Source organism: Buteo buteo, chromosome 2 (assembly GCF_964188355.1).
Source record: "Buteo buteo chromosome 2, bButBut1.hap1.1, whole genome shotgun sequence".
Classification (NCBI taxonomy): domain Eukaryota; kingdom Metazoa; phylum Chordata; class Aves; order Accipitriformes; family Accipitridae; genus Buteo; species Buteo buteo.
This window is the reverse complement of record NC_134172.1, coordinates 69,468,526-69,487,312: the sequence shown is the minus strand read 5'-3', so window position 1 is coordinate 69,487,312 and position 18,787 is coordinate 69,468,526. Positions and strand designations below refer to the sequence as shown.

General features: G+C 40.0%; 1 protein-coding gene and 1 long non-coding RNA gene across 9 annotated transcripts in view; one reads left to right on the top strand and one right to left on the bottom strand.

Annotated features, from left to right (window-relative positions):
• The window catches only part of EYA2 (EYA transcriptional coactivator and phosphatase 2), a 105,429-nt gene that overhangs the window by 25,079 nt on the left and 61,563 nt on the right, over positions 1-18,787 (bottom strand). For all 8 annotated transcript variants that reach the window (XM_075018724.1, XM_075018695.1, XM_075018703.1 and 5 more), the window contains 4 exons: positions 11,257-11,324; positions 9,115-9,292; positions 7,366-7,493; positions 6,780-6,863 (listed from right to left, as the gene is read on the bottom strand). In XM_075018724.1, coding sequence (XP_074874825.1) covers positions 6,780-6,863; positions 7,366-7,493; positions 9,115-9,292; positions 11,257-11,324 — 458 coding nt within the window. The remainder of the gene's footprint in view (positions 1-6,779; positions 6,864-7,365; positions 7,494-9,114; positions 9,293-11,256; positions 11,325-18,787) is intronic.
• LOC142025983 (uncharacterized) lies at positions 9,075-12,302 on the top strand. Its single transcript, XR_012648739.1, has 3 exons — positions 9,075-9,169; positions 10,876-11,156; positions 12,197-12,302. It is a non-coding gene; the product is annotated as an uncharacterized LOC142025983 (long non-coding RNA).

Below are 18,787 nucleotides of genomic sequence, written 5' to 3'. Positions count from 1 at the left end.
TCCTCCCTCTCTAAATGAACTATGCTTAGGGACAAGCAGTAATGACTACACTAATTTATCCAGTGTCTGAACCCATGAGTTCTGAAATGGATTCCAGTCCTGTGAGAATACTGTACTTAAATACAGGTTAAAAGCTGGGCCATGATGCTTGAGAACAAACAGGAATTATTTTTATTTAGTAATACAAAAGGTTCATGACCAAAAATCTACAAAAAATTTCTTTTATTACACATGGCATAAAAGTCAGAAGAGGGAGTGGAATTTAAACCAAATACATCTTCATTCCCTTCCTCTCAACACAGAAAAGTCACTGTATTTCTATACATAAGCCCTTGATAGCTCTGTGAAAAATACAAAACTCCTGGAGAGCTTGGTGGAAACATATCATGGTGTGAAATCCTCAGCACAACTGCATTATTTTGCACATGCAACTTCCTAACACAAGTTATGTCCCTTTGGATTTTTGAAACTATTTTTCCCTTAAAATCAAGTCACAATTCAGCAATACTGGAAAGCAGGTTCCCTTTACTCATGCTTGTTTGACAACCCAGCATAGTTTCTGATATATATTTTATGTCAGAAATAATCCTTTAATACTTCCAAATGCCACATGTGCACTTTGCTTAGAAAACCCTCTGCTCACCTAAGCTCTAGTACAAGAGGTTACATCTACACAAGCTCAGAGCATCTCCCATGCCCACCATCTAAGCTGTTGTGGATCTGGTTTTGCTGTTTCTGCTGCTGCTTCTCATCAACCAGTACAGATGATAAACACAGATGTTTGCTCCTGAAATACACATTTGAAATAATCAAATGGCTGGAATTATTTACTCCCTTCTCTCCAATAATGAACTAATAATTGATATAGCAGCATGTCTAAAGTAACAGACTGTTTTATTACCTGCAGTGATTGAATGCTTTTTTAATTTAACTTAAAAAGGCATTAAACACAAGGTTTAGCCTCCAGTGGGTAAAAAAATCTCCAACTTCCTCAGAAAATCCTTTCCAAATTGTATTCATCTTGACTTAATCCATGATCTACTGAGTGAATTAGGCTCTATTTGTTTTGAAAATCTATTTTATGGAGTTCCAAGGACTGTGTTTTCCTTAGGAAGGGCTTATTCTGCCTTTCTGACCAGGATGCCTGCTAGCAGCCCTCAGCATAGGCCTCTGCAGGTTTTTAACGTCCCAAGGTGCCCCACACATATGACTAACAAAATGTAAATAAACACAGCTGAGCCAGTAAGAAATTGGAAGGTTTTCTCATTAAAGAAATAAAATAAACAGATGTCCTTAAGCACTTTGGCTCATGTTTGTCAAAGGAATGGAAAACTCTCAGATGTTTGAACAGCAGTAGTGATATAATGCCACATCTCAAGCAAGAGAAGAAAAAAAGCGACGCCATGGCACTTAGAATTAACTAATAGTTCTCAAGGGAGGGCACTTTTGATTTGAACCTTAGCAACTTCTACAAATAGTTTTTAACAGCCGAGCAATAAAATGGGGTTTTATTCCTTCTCAGTTTGTAAAGTAGTAAAGGACAGATTCGGCCATTAGAAACATGAATCACCATCACATTTGATTAAATCCCTATGGTGTTTCAATCAGGTCCTGGCTTTAGGGTCCTGCAAGAGAACAAAGCAGGGAAAAGCACAAGCTACTTGAAGCATCCAATGAAAGAAAGAAAAAAAAGAAAGAAAAAAAAAAATCAACCCTAGGGTTTTACACGCATCTCTAGTAGAGCCAAGCAGGAACTTTTCAATGACTTTTTTTTTAATTGGAAATTATAATTCACTTAAAGGAAAACTTTTTGTAAGAACATATAACTGCCAGTGAAACTTTTGAGGAATAAGGTTTCTTAGATCCACAACATCACTTCTGGTGACAACAAGACAGTCCAGTTCACAGCCAGCCAACTTACAGCATCTATGACATTTGCTTGAAATGCCAGAAAATCATATTTATGTCCTGTCCTCAACTGGGCCAAGCAGCAACTTTAGCTACTCTGTCCAAAAGGTCTTGAGGCCCCGCTATCATTGGAGGACCCTCTCCTAGTCCCTCACATACCTGTGCCACTGCAAGTCCCTCATCAGAGAGGCAGAGCGCATGTTCGCACAGGCTGGAAACTTGAGTGCATGCCCTGTCTCTATCTCACTGATAGCTGTCTGCTTACAACTTGGATAAATCTCATGTTGCCACTTCTGAAATGCAAAAGCAATAAAAAGATATGGCTATCATAGAAAAACCAGCCTCTACATCAGCCAAGCCACTATGAGGCAAACTGCAAGTCCTCACTGAAAGCAGCCAGAGTGGCCACTCCAGGCAAAACGACCATGTAGTCCAGGCTCGCAGGGACACAGTATAATACAGGCAATCTAAACACCTTTCAGTTAAGGTTAACTAAAACCTAGAACATGACTTTGCATGACTCTGATTTAAAACTGTGACATAATGTGCTGTATTATTTTTTGCAGTATGTTTTTCTTAATTTGAGCCAATTCAAGATGCCAAACAATCTCAGAAATTGCTATGCATCTTACAGGGAATTTTGTAGATTGTAACACCCCGGTATCAGCAGACATCATCAAAGTACTAATAAAGATCCAACACAATTCAAGAATTTAGACTGTCCTATGTATTCAGTTCTTTAAGTCAGTGCTAAAATAAAATCCTTTCCATTTGGTTCCAGGATTTCAGAGTAACTTGCACATAAAGATGAATTTTAACTCCAGATTTCACTTTACTCACAATTCATTTGGACTCTAAAATCCCAAGGAGTGTACCAACACAGAAGAAGAATACACATTCTGGGAACAATACAAAATACTGAGAAAAGGTATTAGCTTCACACATACTCCTCAGCTAGGGAAAACAATGCACCCAGTGCCCTCTTTTTTCTTGGTACTAGTCCTTTGAAAAGCATGAGAATGAACGTGCAATATAATACTTAAAATTTCTCAGACTGAAAAAGATGCAGGTTTTTTGTTTTGTTTTGGTTTGGTTTTTTTGATGCTTTGACAACACAGATTACAGTACAAGCTTGCAAATATCTCTGTCAGGGAAAGGGGAATAGACTCATGATTTTTTTTTGGCATGGGAGCACATGCAATCTCTTTGTATTGTGTCTGAATTAATACCACCAAGAGTCTTTCTGTCTTGCACCTAGCTGCTTCAACCAAATGGCCAAAGCCCCTTGACTTTTACCCAACTCATGTGAAACCCCAGCAGCACTGTTACAGACTTTGACCTGTTTTTCCCATTACGTTTAGTCAGCGATTTGGCGGGCAGATCTTTGCAGACATAGTAAAGACTGCAGCCATCTTCCTGTTGAATGGGAGCTCTATTATACATGCCTGAAGGGATTAAAAGAGCTGGGTGGACAGTACATTAAGCTATAATGATGGTCTACGTCTGTCGTGGTCTCTAGGTGCATGGTAAATATTCTGCACCCATACAGTGATCAGAAGCCTGCAGAACAGGTTTCTAAACCCTCCTGAACATAATATCCAGGGTTAACTGCCTGTGGAACTGTTGGAATTTTTTTTGCCTTTTCTTCTCAGAGGGCCTCCTGCTGAGAAACGAAAGAGTGGAGAGGTTTCCTCCGGTTTGACAGCTTTGCTGCCCTGATCACTTAGACCGTGACTCCATATGTTTGTGCAGGTATGCATCCATTCAACCATGGGCAAGAACGCAAAAGGAGATGTGAATTTGCAGGCCACTCTGACTGCCACTGTAAAGGTTATACTGCAGTGACCATATGGGAAAGACATTAAGACTAGATGTCTGATGACTGTGTAATCCATGGGATAAAGCAAAGAGTTGGGGAAGAGGGGACAAAAAAGGAGCAACCTAGGCTGGGTTATACATGCTTCAACCTTGAGTAAATTTTGTGTTTTAACTTCTATTAATGCTGTGAGCAAATTATTTTCTAAACACCTGAGATGAACCGTCCATGCTCTGAGGAGCCCATATGGCAAGGATCATAGAGCTTTCCTTCAGAAACCAAAGAGAATTTTCACATGAAATCAGGTCACAAAACATATATTGAAGCATTAATGATTAATAATATGACTACAATTGATAATCCTTTTTGTAAATTCTTCCCTCCCTCCCCCCTCCCAATCAGATTTTTTTTTTGGACAGCTCCCTATTGCTGCCATCACCAAGGAAAGGGCAACATGCAGAACCATTTGAGATTTTGTAGCTAAAGAACACAGGAGTTTAGACCCAAATCTCTGAAGCTATGGCTGATGTTCCTCACCCTCTCTTCCCAGAAAAATCACCCCAGAAAGAGGTGTTATTCTGCAGCTTGATCAACATTATAGACTAATTCTTTGACTGGCTGCACATCAGCTCTATCAGTGCAACAGACAGGATGATACTGGGACATTAATACTGGTCAGGGGAATGGTGATGATCGTATAAATTGACACTTTTTTCTGGAGGAAGACATACAGAACCAAGACCTCCATGTATGAGATTTAATTCAAAGCATATGAATGTCTAATTACAGGCACATGAATCTTTTACGATCAATTATGGACAAAAATAAGAATTTTAGGCCTTGATACTTAATTTACTTTGAGATTAACACTTCCCACGTTATTCAAGTAAGAGATTCTGAAACTCTATTAACCTCTGGCTCACTGCTTCACTTGTATTTGATAGTTCAGCTCACTTAAACATTTTTGAATTGTGTGACTATTTAACGGCTCCCAGGACAGCCTGTCTGAGTGTGCTGTATTTCCCTCTTGGTTTAAGGCTTGTTCCAAAGCCCACCAAAGCCTCTGGTTGTCTTTGGATCAAGCCGTTAGCCTATAATACTTTTATAACATAACCATTTCCCTTATAGGAAAGCCCTGAGGAATTTAATACTGATGAAACAGATGAAGAACTACAAAAAAATCCTGCTAGAGAAGTTTTTCAAAGAGCCTGTTGTAATTTAATAGAAAAGGTGATTCATTCATTAAAAAAAAAAGTCCTGTTTGTATCATTCCTTACATTTGTATAAAGGAAATAGCCAACAGAAGTTTGTAATTTTGTACCTTCAAAGGCCTTCCAAAGCAGACAAACCCCCTGAGTTTCCATTTTCTTGTTTTCCTATCTCCCTAGTCCCTTTTGCAGGCTGCTGCTCAGGAGTGCCCTGTCTTGGCCTAACTCTGCTCTCACAGCTGATGGGAACAGCTCAGCCACTGGTGAGTGCTTTTGATAAACCCTTTCTGGCTCCAATCCCTGATCCCACTTCATCCCCACACCAGCTGCTCTAGAGATGGCAGCCTCTGCTTTTGTGGCAGCCCATCAGCAAGAGCTCACAGGTACTGTGGTGGCAGGGCTTCTCACCTCCATAGGTCCATCACATGTCTTGGTCCATCACCATCTACCCCCATGCAGCAGATCCCAACCCCACACCCTCTAAACTTGTGCACGAGGCAGCAAGTGAAGGCATCTGCTTCAGAGTTTTTATGCTAGGACAAACTCAGCCTATTAAGGGCTCTATACGCATACTGCAGTCCCTACCAAATGCTAAGCATGACCACATAGCAGATCTACACAGCGTAAGTTTATGTTTCCTGATCCTGCCTAATTCTTTCTATTTTTTGCAGGCAGTAGGTTTGAGTTTACACATGTATACCTCAGACTGCCTCGTTCATTACGTTCCCTGGGAAAAGTAACCGCTTCAATTACCTTGTACAACATGGGTCTGAATAAAGACCTGCTTGGAAACACGTGCTTGATTTTCAGAGGGTGCTGTTAGAAGTGTTAGCAGCATTCCAAGTGCTGCAGTAGACTTCCACACCACAAACACCATTTTATATCCTTTACAACTGTGCACATCTAACAGCGAACAATAAATCTATCTTACTAATTACACATTCAGCTTGTTATAACCATCGTAAAACAAGTACAGCTGGTAAAGCCATGAAATGATGTCAAATCATATTTCTGCTTTCTAGAGAGAAGCAGGGTTATTTTCCAGTCTCCCGATGAAGCTGACTGTTCAAAGCCATGTGTGGAAACAGCTGCCAACTAGGTCATCCACCTTTAATTAGGTAATGATATTGTCTTTTTTCCTACCCATTTAAAAGTGTTTGACATTCTGTAATTCAAAGTGACTTAAGTGTTTATCATAAAAAGCTGCCTTAGGAAGAAATTGAAGCACATGGTACTAAATCCAAGAGCCAGCATTTTCTCCTTAGCAGCCAAGTTCAGTCTGTTCAGCCACAGAGAGAGTTACCTAAAAAATGGAATTGCCTGCATTTCAAAGGTGGTATATCTAAAGTATGGATAGCTAAATATATGGCTACTAAAACCCCTTAAAAATGTGAGCTTCAGCAGCCATGTGGGAAGAAGACCCAGTGTTCTTCATGGCAACCTAGACTGACCAACACAAAATCTCTCCTACCAAGTTGCCCAAGATTCATAAGAAAACACTGGTCTAACAAAAAATGTGTTACCTCATTCAGGCTAGAGTTAATGCTGTCTGGCTGCTTGATAGGCTCGCTCTTGCAGCAGACAAACGTTGAAAGAACATCCTAATGTTCTATCCAGTAGCAGCTGAACTATACAAGCTTTTGAAAAACAAGGGGCTACTTGCAACATGAAAGGGAGGTAAATTAAATTTTCACATGTTAGAAGCAAATACCACAGGACATATTTATACAAATGTGTCTGAATAAAATCGGCAGCATCTGTTTGAAAAGCTGTCTCATTATCTGCCCCCACAGTTCCTGACGCAATTTGGCTGGACAAGCAGTAATGCTAAAAAAATTAAATTTTACCTTCCCATATCTGGATGCAAAGGTTCCCGTGAGTAAGGAGTGAAAAATAATTATCGTCTCATCCAAATCCCACACGAACACACGCTGTGATGACAGACAGGGTAGAAAAAAGAAATACAGTTACATATTAAGCAATTGCAAGAATTTGTTCAGTCAGGAAATATATCCTCTTGGACTAGAGCTTTTTAAGATCTCAAACCCATTTCGAGCCCTGACTGAAGATGATTTGTGAAAGCAGGCAAAATGTAACATCAGGAATTTTGGAACTATGTGTGTGCTGGTCATTCTGAGACTCTGTTCTCCTAACAACCACAGAAATCCCCTGTTGCATGTCAAGACAGGGGAACAAAACAGCAGACTTGTAAGAAGCCCAAAGGAAAATAAATGTACATATCAAAAATAGTTTGATACTGATTATATAGAAATTGAGCAATTATTTTGACTACCCATGTCTGTAGGCTCCAGTTGTATTACTGATTTTATTCTGGCTCTTACTACTCACTAGTCCGATGGTGGGATTTGCTAATAGATGCAACTAGTTTATCTTTGCTGGATTTACTAAAGGAATATAAATTAAAGTTATTACCTCAATCTCACTGTCAGCAGTAGGGGAAGGATCGTTGCTTCTTTTTGACCGGGCTCGTACCTTGCCATCTGACCCTCTGTGATGTCTGTCTGTTTCTGTATCTTTTGCTGGTGTTGTTGAATATTCCCCTATTATGAAAAAAGAAATTCCACTGTAAACTTAAATTTTGCACTGTATCATTATAATTAAAGTATGAAACTTTTTAACAGACAGCAGCAGAAACATTGTGAAAACACCATCAGAAAATCTTACTCTTTTCATGTCAATAGCTGACATAGAGAAATAACTTTTAACTCCTAAGACTTATTAAAACAATTTAAAAAAATCACCAAGACTCTCTACATAACATTTTTAAATGACCATGTCACTTCAAAAACCTTATCAGATTTTTCATTGAAAAAAAATAGCTTTTTGAATTTTACTCCCCCCTGCTTTTCAAGAGAGAAATTAGAAAGGCAATGGAAAAGGAAACCAAGACCAATTCAACTTCTGAAAAAATTAAAAAAAAAAAAAAATTGATGAATGCTTATGATTAACACTATACTTGCAACATCAACTTTTATTTAAAAATACAGAATTAGCCTGTTTAGCCATATTCCATTTCACGGGGGATAGTATTTTAGAAATAACTGAGAAGAGACAGTCAAAGGTGAACTTCCTTTGTATAAAGTATCTGTTTTGATCGGCTTGAGTTTCATAAACCTGTCTGGATTTCACTTACCTTGCATTACAAATCCTTTTCAAACACATTTTTCTTTTCACCTTGCTAAGTTGTGGCCTCTCCAGCTTCCTAGAGTAACCATGTTCTTCTTCAGAAAAGCTTGGATTGTGCCTAACAAGCCTTTTTGAAATCACCCTTTCTCAAAAAGGCTGAGATAAGATCTAAGGAACAGAAAATCCTCCAACTGCTTTTAGAGCAATCTGTGATCACTTCTTTTTAAAAACCAATATTAGTTTATTTTTCTTTTAGAGCAACCACAGATGTTCAGATTTGTTTCGTAAGTCAGAAGAGCTACAATGGGTGTATACTGTGATCATCCACAAATTATGTGGCGTTTTATATAAATGTTATTGCATGCCAATGAAAACTTTAGTAGGGAAGCGATATCTGAAGATTGTACTTGAAGAGTACCTTGGAGGATCATAATCCATCAGTAATTCCATAAGCCATTTAAGCTTTGAGACTTTAAAAATTAAGCACTCAAAGAGAGGCCACAAATTTTGAAGCCTTTTTGCATGGAATTCATCTTGAAGTTTCAACTTAGACAAACAGTTTGTGTTGATTTTTTTAAAGAGGGACTTTCTCTTGATGTACTTATTTATGAATGCATATATTACATGTTGTTGTAAGAGGTGAATAGAAACCATGGGCTAAAAAGTCATCAGACAATCAGTAAACTCTGGGGCTTTTTCAGAGCATGGCTGTTTTGAACTCATTGCTACCCACATCAGCCCTCAGTACTGATCTGGGGTTTGTATGTAATTGTTTTATCTTTCTGTACTACCTTTGGAGGAGATAAAACTCGCATACTCATGAAAATAACACAGGACAGTTTTAGAGAGCTTGGATGTTCTAATCTCTTCCCAAAACCCTGTGTTGCACCGTGTAAGCAGAGCTGTTAAATGCTAGGAAATCTGATTTATCCGCGTAAATAGGTGTATTCTAAAAAACTCCAACAACAAGGTTATAGTGTTCATGTCTACAGGTGGCTGAGACTGCCAAACTGAAAACAGAAGAGATGCACCTACCAGACAGCGATTCTGTGCTCTGACTGGTGATATTGTGAGAAGACTCCTGCAGAGAGTAAGTGGACGTTGGGATGGCTGAGGGGCTGATGCTGTTTGCAGACACATACGGAGAGTTGTAGGAGGAGCTGTAATATTGTGAGTACTGGCCTTGAGGAAAGCTTGGATATGATGAATATTCCTTTAAGGAAAAAAGAAACATCTAACTTCTGTGTATCTGGTTTTATCTTATAAATGAGTAAGATACCACAAAGGCAGTGTTATCTACGCATGCAGCAAGTCATGGTTCAGGAATATTTCACTAAAGAACCATGTGTCATTCACTTATGAAATTACATTTCTGCTTCTCCCAAATATACTCCTATTTTATTACGATTAACTAATCAACAAGAGGTCAGAAATCAGGCGAGTTCTGCTTTTTCTATAGCATTTTAGTTATCAGCACTAACACATTTTGTATTACAAAGTTCAACAATTGTATACAGGAGTGAAGTAGGGCGGCTTTTTGAAAAGGGCCGTGATGGAACATAGTCTCTGTAAATAACAAAATACCTAAGAAATGAGAAGAACAGAATGAATAATTGGATGCGGGAAGGAGCAAAACAGGCTGCATTTTCCCATGATCAGCAACATTTTCTGATCAGCTGTTCAAATAGGTTACAAAAATGAAGAAAAAAAAGTAGTAATTGTTTTGCAGAAATGCTCACATTCACAGTTGTGATTGTCCAACTATCTCAGCAGTAACTAAATGCCTGAGTGATCTTCCCTACCTACAGAAAAATGAATTAAAAATACAAGGTGCAAATAACCTTGGGGAGCTGAGGTATCACAAAACCCTTTGTCTTGATTTTAAGGCTCCCAAACAAACTTCATACCATTATCCTCGTATGTTCTTTTTTTTGTGAGAAGCAGGACACTGGAATAGGTTAGAAAACTTCTCTCTGGACAACTAAAACATAAAAGGTTTAGTTTTTTTCTTTTAATTTTAATTGCAACTCCTGCTCTTGTCCACCTATTTGCTTTTTCAGAGAGAGAACTGTATTCATGCTCTGGGGATTGTCTTTCAGCAAAAGGCTTTTATTTCCTCAGAAATGCGAATTAGTCTCTGGTATTAAATAAAATTAAATAATAAATAGTCTTTAGAAAGACTAAAAGCACTTTCCTCCTTAACAGCTTACATCTTTGTCTGTGACACAGCTATTTCATTAACTTTCAGTCACCAGGGAGCTCTCAAGAACAAAGACTCAAGTTGTCATAATAACAACTAAACTGAAAAAGAAATGAGATAATTTCATTGTTTTCTCTTAAAGAATATCACAAAATAATGAAAACAGCCCAATTAGTTTTCCTCTTTTTAGGTAACCTCCATAATTCAATCATACACACTTCTATCAGCAAATGCTGTTGTTTTTAGCCAAAACTGAAGTAATAAAGAATTGCCCACTGTTGTCATTAAAAATACAAGTCAATAATCACCTTACAAACAAGGAATTGAAATTACTGGCCAATGAAAACACATCTTCTGGGACAGTGTACTCATTTGTTTGGTCCAATCAAGAAAAGCCATTTGCTACTGAAAAACATCTGTCTTGTCTATATATGCATGCTGTTTATTTATACACACACATTTATCAAGGTATCTGAACCATGAAGCCCACAGACAGGTGTATTCTCAAAGAAGGAAGTGCACAGACAGCTCATATGGCTCAATATTCATCAGGGCCTGCCAACGCCTCTTTCAAATTGTTCATATTTATTACACAGTGCCAAGACAGCAGACAACAGGATCCTGGAAGCAGAGCTCTCTGTAGAGGATGGAAAACATATCTGAAAGTTGTGAGATGGCAGAGGAATGATGAAACTCTTGGCACTACTACAGCAGCACAGCAGAGACTACTAGGGCATCCTCCTCCTGCAAGGACTGCACTCTGCAAGCGTGTGTATTGATACAGACATCTTAAAATTCAGGATACCTAGAAGTCTAGCAAACAGGCCACAGGAGCAGAGTAGAATGGTGTTCAGCAAAACACACGGCAGTACTTTCCGTAAGTATATGTAAACACCAGAATAATCTCTCTGATCTACCAATCTCCCAAGTGTTTAAAATAAGTGACGAGGTTGCCAATAATAAATGCTGAACCATACCTGATGCACAGCACTGAATCCTGCAGAATTTGTCAGGCCATTGGCTCCCTGGTAAATCCCTGTTGTGCCTAAAGGAAAGAATATCATGGTCATAAAACACACCAGCAATCAAAGTAACAGCATATATTAATACAAATAATTTCCAACAGGAAGTAAAGTACCATCTCACTAGGAAAAAGCGTATCACAAATCTTGACAAATATAGGCTGTAAAGACTTAGGGCTATTACTGAGGTCTGCTTACTAAAAGGCATTCAAAGACAACCATTACATACACTAACACAAACACTTATGGAAATGGGAAAAAAAGCTGGAAAACAAGGATTCAACCCAAATTTAAAATTCAGTTACTTCTTTTCCAATCAATAACAGAAGAGTATTTTTTATCATCTTCTCCTGTAGGAAAACCACTCAGATTACATATACAACCACATACACACTCTTTCATGCATAGTTATGTCCTGGAATCTGTCCTTATGGACCTGGTGTTGATATCCCAAATATAAGAACAATATTGCTGAGATTTCTGGGACAGCAGTGAGCAAAAACATTGCTTCATCTGGGGATATTAGGAAGAGAAAGGATGGACAGGTAAGTTTTACATGGTTCCGTCCCAAATGAAGCAGCTGATGGCCAGCCAGGCCTCCTTAGCTGGAAGAAACATTACCATGAAAATTTTATGGGTGGAGAAGTAAAGGTTCAGAAAAGATCTACAGGAACAGTCCTCCTTTGCCTTCCATCGGGGAAGTGGTAGGAGAGCTGCAAGCTTCCCTTCCCCTGGATCCTGCATCCCTGGCAAGTTCTAGCTTTGATTTAACTCCAGTCTATGCTGTTTTCTATTTCAAAGTTTTCCATTTCACATGGGTGGAGAACTTCCTCTTGAGTTTGTGCGGTTTGATGAGAATCTACACTAAAAGCCTTCTTCTGGTGTTTTGCAACAGTCCTTGCTCCAAGGGCTGGCTGTTCATATAGAGGAGGCAGAAGCTGGACTATGCCATATTCCATCCTAATGGAAGGCAACGGACTCCAAAGAGCACTCAGACCTACTACTTCCACAGTGAAAGAGGTATGATTTTGGTGCTGCATGGCCACAGTGGGCTCTTGTGTGGGCTTCATTTTGTCACCTTGATGTACCATCAGATTGAGCCCTAATCAGGCACTCAGCCTTTTTCTCTTACCTGGTTTCTTACCATGTGAATGACTTTGACCAGTGCTGTTTTAACCTTAGGACTCTCTGCAGATCTTCATGTGGCAACCGCTCTCCAAAGATCCACTTGCTTGTTTTTATTTTAAGATGTCAGATTAGCTAGGGAATGGACAGCTGAACAAACTCCATTCTGCCAAGTGCAGCTACGCAGTGCATGCACTGAGAAGTAAATCTCAAGCCAAAAAGAAACAAGAGGGAGGACTCTGCCCTTCATAACTAACTTGCTGCCACATGTAGTCTTTAAAAAGAAAAGGACAGAGAGGGGGAAAAGAGGTGCAGATGACTGCCAGTTACCTGGAGGCCTGGGTCTCCCCAAGCCCCCTGCATATGCTGGCTGGGGAGCTGAGCCAGCGCAGGTGAGTTCAGGTGATGCCTCCTCCTGGCATTCACCTCTTGGAGGCAACTCTGGGTGAATCAGTATCCAATCCCTCCTCCTTCCCACAACCCATATGGGGAAACTGCCCAGAGCAGCATCCGGAAGACAGCAACGCATTCAGCTATTGGCATTTCCCCACCTCCCGCCCATGATAGGCTTTGCTTCAGAGTTTTTGAAAAAGTCATGAGTATGTAGCAGGATGAATATATTCCTGTGGTAACTAAGCATTTCTCACCACTGTGAAGGGGAGTAATAGAGCCCCAGCGCTTACAGGCAAAAACAACCTTCACAGAACACAAAACAGCTCTTGTACACCAGAGCTCAAAACAATACAGGGGGGAATTTTTGATCTTCCTAAACTGTCATTTAGAAACAATCCATCATCCTTTATTAAAGCTGTCAAGAGGGGGATGAGTTACCTCGAGGGACTCACACTTTATGTGTAAATTGTGATGAGAACATGTTTATTGCTGTGCTACCTGCACATGATACCATAGCTTCCTGGTTTCCAAACAATCAGAGAGAATTATAAAAAGAAGGAGAGATCTGCAGAATTGGAATGAACTTACTCTGAACTTTGTACTAGCTGTGCAAAGCAAGTGTGTCCCTGCACACCCAGGGTGGGTATGTGAGCAGGGAGAAGAGGGTAGAAACATAGGGGTGAGAGGATGGGGAATGAGTCATGCTCCATAGCTTCCCACAGTACCTTGAGACGACCGTATGTGGTGGATTTTACACTGTCATTTTATAGAATACATTTTTGCCATTTTAGCTGAGCTACCCCAGGTCCAAGTTCAGGTGTCCCTTACAGGCTGCTGCAGTCTGGCTCGCTCTGCCCAGCAGATCTTCATAGGGAAGGACTGTGGTGCAGAGAGAGAAACTAAACTTCCTGACTTTTTACCTGCATATTTAAATACTTGTGAAAGTGCTTAAGACTGGTATTTCCTATAACCTGAAGTTCAACAGGCCTGGGAACAGATTTTGGCAACACAGGTTCTTCACTTATTCTGGCCCTGTCATTGTATCCTGACCAAGCAGGAGTATCATTTGAGCATAGTTTGTCTACATTGAGATCAAACACAACTCTCTTTTTCTGCCCCTACAGCATCACATTTGGAGAATGCAACACACCCCCCCGCCATGTTATGCCCTGAGCGCTGCTAAACTCAGTATATCTTGGCAGCTCAGTATTGTTATAGCAGAATAGTTACAGATAAGGACACTTGAGACAACCAAACAACCAAAGCTAGTAAAAACTTGGAATTTCCTCCCAGCTGAACAAAGCACAAAAAGCTGAGAGAAAAAAAAAAAAAAATCCATTATCTGCATGGAAAAGAAAGTTCTTGAAGATTCAGGTTCAGAAGTGTTTAATTTCAACATCAACCTTTGTCTTGGGGACTAGAGCTGTCTCATGGGGACTACTACAGCTCAGTCCCTGCTCCACTTTACAGGCTAGACTGGAGAGACTATGTTTTCAATGATGCACAATCAGTTCAAATGGAATGAAGACAAACAAGCACCACAGGCAATGAAGAAAAGGATAAACCTTCTCTCATCATGAGCAGAGAATGAAGCTTGCTAGTTACAGTTTCTGTGAGCAGCCTTGTAGAATTCAGCAGTTCAGAACACATATCAGAACTGGCCCCAAATGTTTGCTTTTCCTCCCCGAGTTGTTGATAAGAAATAAACATTTCCATAATAAAATGAATTCTGCCACGTGTAATTTCAGTTTTGCATCAGTAAATTTTACTCTCAAGAAATGCTGGAAAATTATCATCAGACTTCGCATACTGGCATTATTAATTTAGCCCTATTCCCCATGTAACCTTTTTTTTTTCAAATACTTTCCCAGGTAATACCACTTCTTGTAATATTCAGAAATAGACTGGTACAACATTAGAAAACGGTGCTTAAGTGGAATGTGGCACACCTAGGAAGCCTCTTGGTAAGCAATGTACATGAATGCCTGGCCCCCTCCCATTTCTGAGTGGATACTGCCCATTTCCACAGGACTTTTGCTTTCACACATATTGGCTTTTCGTCTTGACCTCTGAAGACAGCGCACTATCTCAAACTGCAGCTGATTTTACATTTGCAATACTGTAGGTGTGCGAGCAAGCCATTTGTTTCCATCTATCTTGGTAGCTCAATGTCAAGTAATTGCATTCAAACTCCTACTTGCAAATCAGAAACAAGCCTAGGATCTCTCCCTTTGGATCTTCTCCATATGGAATATGGTTCACATCTGTGTTCAATCAAACCAGTTGCTAAATGTCACAATGCCCTCATTCACAGGTAGCTTAAAGAACAGTTAGCTGGTAATAAAACAATCTGGACTCTAGAGTAGAATAGCTCTTCAGATGTATGGTACTGTAAATGTTCTTGTAAAGTATGTACATCACAAACACACTTGCACGAAAAGACACCGCATAAAAGGTGTGCATATGCCATACATATTCAGTGCCATGACTTTTCCTTGATAAGTAGATGTGGCCCTTCTCTATATGAGCGTCCAAGGGCAACGTGTACAGAGAAACTCTTTGTGAGTTGATTGATGGTATATTCCTGTTCTTATACAGATGGATTTCATTTGCTATTTTCCCCTCATTCGCTTTTTAATTCAGGTACTTTAAAATCTATGCCATGGTCAATGATAATTTCACTGGTGTGTAACCTGGACTGTGCTCCTGCAAAAACTTTCATGCCAGCTTCTCCTTCCTCTCAGTTTCTCCCTTTCTCTCTTTCAGTCACTGCAACAACAGCCTGCATTTATTCCCCTCCTTTTCCAGGTAAGAGGAAGTAAAGAAAATAAGGGAATATTCATGGTTATTTTCAGTATCTTCAGAACTAAGCTCTGGCATTGCTCAACAAAGTTTTCTTTCATTTTATGAATACACAGCAAGACATAGGAATATTGGTGTCTTAGGGAGTTGTGATTAGAGACAGGATGGGCCTGTGGTATAGTTCAGATCAATACCACAGCAAACTTTGAAAATCAGGTTTGTGTCCTTGCATTTCACAGGTCAGAGGGGCCCTGACATCAGGGAGGTATTCTCCAACTCTCCTGTACTGCTCCAAAGAGAATAGGCTGCTACATTTAGAAGAACAGATGGCTTGCACTTCCAGTATTAAATGACTCAACAATCAGAGGAGGAGGTAGCCAGGTTCAACACAGGTGGACAGAAGGGCATTTATCACAGCTCTCTGGGTAGCCAGCTGCAATTCTGAGTCCATGAACACTCAGAAGATGGAACACTGGACTGAGATGAGGGTGTTCAGAGGGTGATTACCATGGGCACTTCTGAATGTGCATGAAATAGAACAACGAAGCTTAGATCCAAGTGTTTCCTCTAACTTGCAGAGGAATTGCACAGTGGTTCCAGGGAGAGTTCTCTCAAAGGATTATTTGATCACTTAGCACTAATAAAATAAATGCCTACAGGGTTCAGCTGAATTGCATGGTATTTTACAAGCTTGCATATAATGGCTTGTGTATTCTTACATCAGCAAGCTGTTTTCCTACAGGAAACAAAGTTGACTGTCAGTGATGCAAGGAAAGGCCTTAGTCTAACTCCCAGCAGAGTGTGCATTACTCTATGCTATGAAGAACATCTGGCTGAAGACTTGCATGGTCATTCAGAAAGGTTCTTTGCAGTGCTTTAGCTCTCTGACAAGCTAATGTTTCCTGCAGTAAATATTGCCTTCTCCAAGCTGCTACTTTTTTAGTGAGAGGTTAAGCACTCATCAAAATTACCTCCCACCAGCTATACTCCAGTGCCTTGTAAGATTCCAAATCCTACAACATCTGCCTGCATTTATTGGGCAAGAAAACTCATAAAATGTTGCATGGTTGTCAGCTGTGGAGGTATTTCAAGACTATCTGACCTGTTAAAGAAGAAAAACTCAACCCATATGTACTTTGCAGCATATTGCTCAAGTGTTTGCCATTAGGCATAATGAACTGTTCCCCAAAACCAGTCTTGTATTTCTGTCTGGAAGAGCTCAGACTGTATAGGGAAGAGCACACTATATTAACCTAGATGAAAAGCATGATTCTACAATGTTATAGCACTTGACATCAGCAGTGTCTATTAAAGGACATTGCTCCCAGAAGCATATGAACACCTCCTGCAGATAATACTCTCAGATACGCAACCCATTTAAAATACGTCCATTTGTCTGCCACTACAATCCCATTCAGTCCTGCTAGCCTGATCAGGTGTCTGAGGGCACTCTGAATGGTGATATAAAACACATTTTTTCTGAGTCAAAGCTCTTCCCCTGCTGCCTGCTTCTGGGAGTACTCAACCCACAGAGCCTCAAAGAGCTTTAATAAGTGATGACCGGAGCAGTTTTAAGGGCCTGGCTTTTACTATCCTTTTGAGCCTGGTCACCTGTATAGCTCAATCCAGCTCAACAATGGTGTTGAAAGTGCTGGGATGGTTTATATTTACTCTCAGGATTTGAACCATGGGAAAGCAATTAAATTTTATTATATTTTGAGAAAGTGTTCCTTTTAACCACTCCTATGAAATGATGCTGCAGCTATAGAAGGAAATCACACTGGATTGTCTTTAAAAACAAATCACAAGGAAATGTTTTGGGCCAAAAAGTGAACATCCTTACAATTACTTTATTTGGGTGCCTCCACGGACACCAAAGATTAAAGATTCCTCCAGCTGCGGTTTCATCCTGGACACAATCCTCCACTGACAGATAACAAGACATGATAAAGGAAAGCTGGATTTGCCACCTCCTGTGCTATTTAGTGGCTACGAGATTCCAGTCCCCAGGTCAGCATTTAAATCTAACTAGCCCTATAACATCTGCTGTCATGCACTTGGGGATAAAAATCTGGCCTGTGAGCATAGCCACATATTTAGCAATTCCCTTCCCCTTGAGCAAGGTGGAAAAGAAAAGAGCGAGCTAGGCAGCGTGTCTCCACTCTCTGACCCATTACCTCAGATCATGGTAACTCTCAACTGAATGCTCTAGAGCCAGGCGTTTGCCCCAAGGCTTTTCCAGCCCCTCTATGCACTGCTTTGGTACTGCAGTGCCTCCAGGAAAAAACCCACAACAGTGGCAGACAGTGGATGCTCAGAGAAAAGTGTAAGAAACAGGGCAAAAGCAGAGTGATCTTTGCCCTGGTATTGCCTTGCCAGCTTCAATTAATCTGCCAGTTACAGACTTTCTAAGCCAAGTTTATATCCTTCTCTTTTTATCTTTGATAACTGTCAATGGGGTCTTCTTCAGACAGTGCACGTATTCTTATAGTTCTAGAGGTCACAGTATTGTAGTGAAGAAGTTTCAGTGTTTAAACCCTGCCAATAGAAAGTGCATCCAAATTACATATAAAAAGGCCCCTGCAAGAGCATTCTCCAATGCCAGCACAGCAGTTAAGAAACTCCTGAGTTGCACAGCCTGTGCTAACTGAAGCAGGGTCAGACATTATTTGTCCACAAACACCATCACAGTCTTTGCCGTATGGCTGCATTCTATTTTTTCCACAAGAGCGTTACCTCACACAGAGCCTGGAAATGAGATACAACAGAAAGCGGTACCAATACTGCACCAGCATAATGAATCTGATGCTTCCTAACTTTCAAGTGCTTGACTATGCAGGTATGATGTTTCTTGATATAGATTTTTATATGTAATTTTACACTAACTCTTCTATTGCCTTCTAGATATTTTCAAGAAAACATTATTAGGCATACCAAATCAATTATTCAGTGAAGCTTCTATAACATTTTAGCATATTCTATGCCAACTGCACTATAATCTGAATAATCAAGGCCAAGTTAGTAATTTCCCAAGCTGTTACCTTCCTATGGTTTTGGGGTTTCTTTTTTACGTCCTACAAAAACGATGAAAATAAAATCCACAAACAGGAGCCTCTGTGACATCCACACATCTCTGTGACTGTTTTCTATGCTTATTTTGCTCATT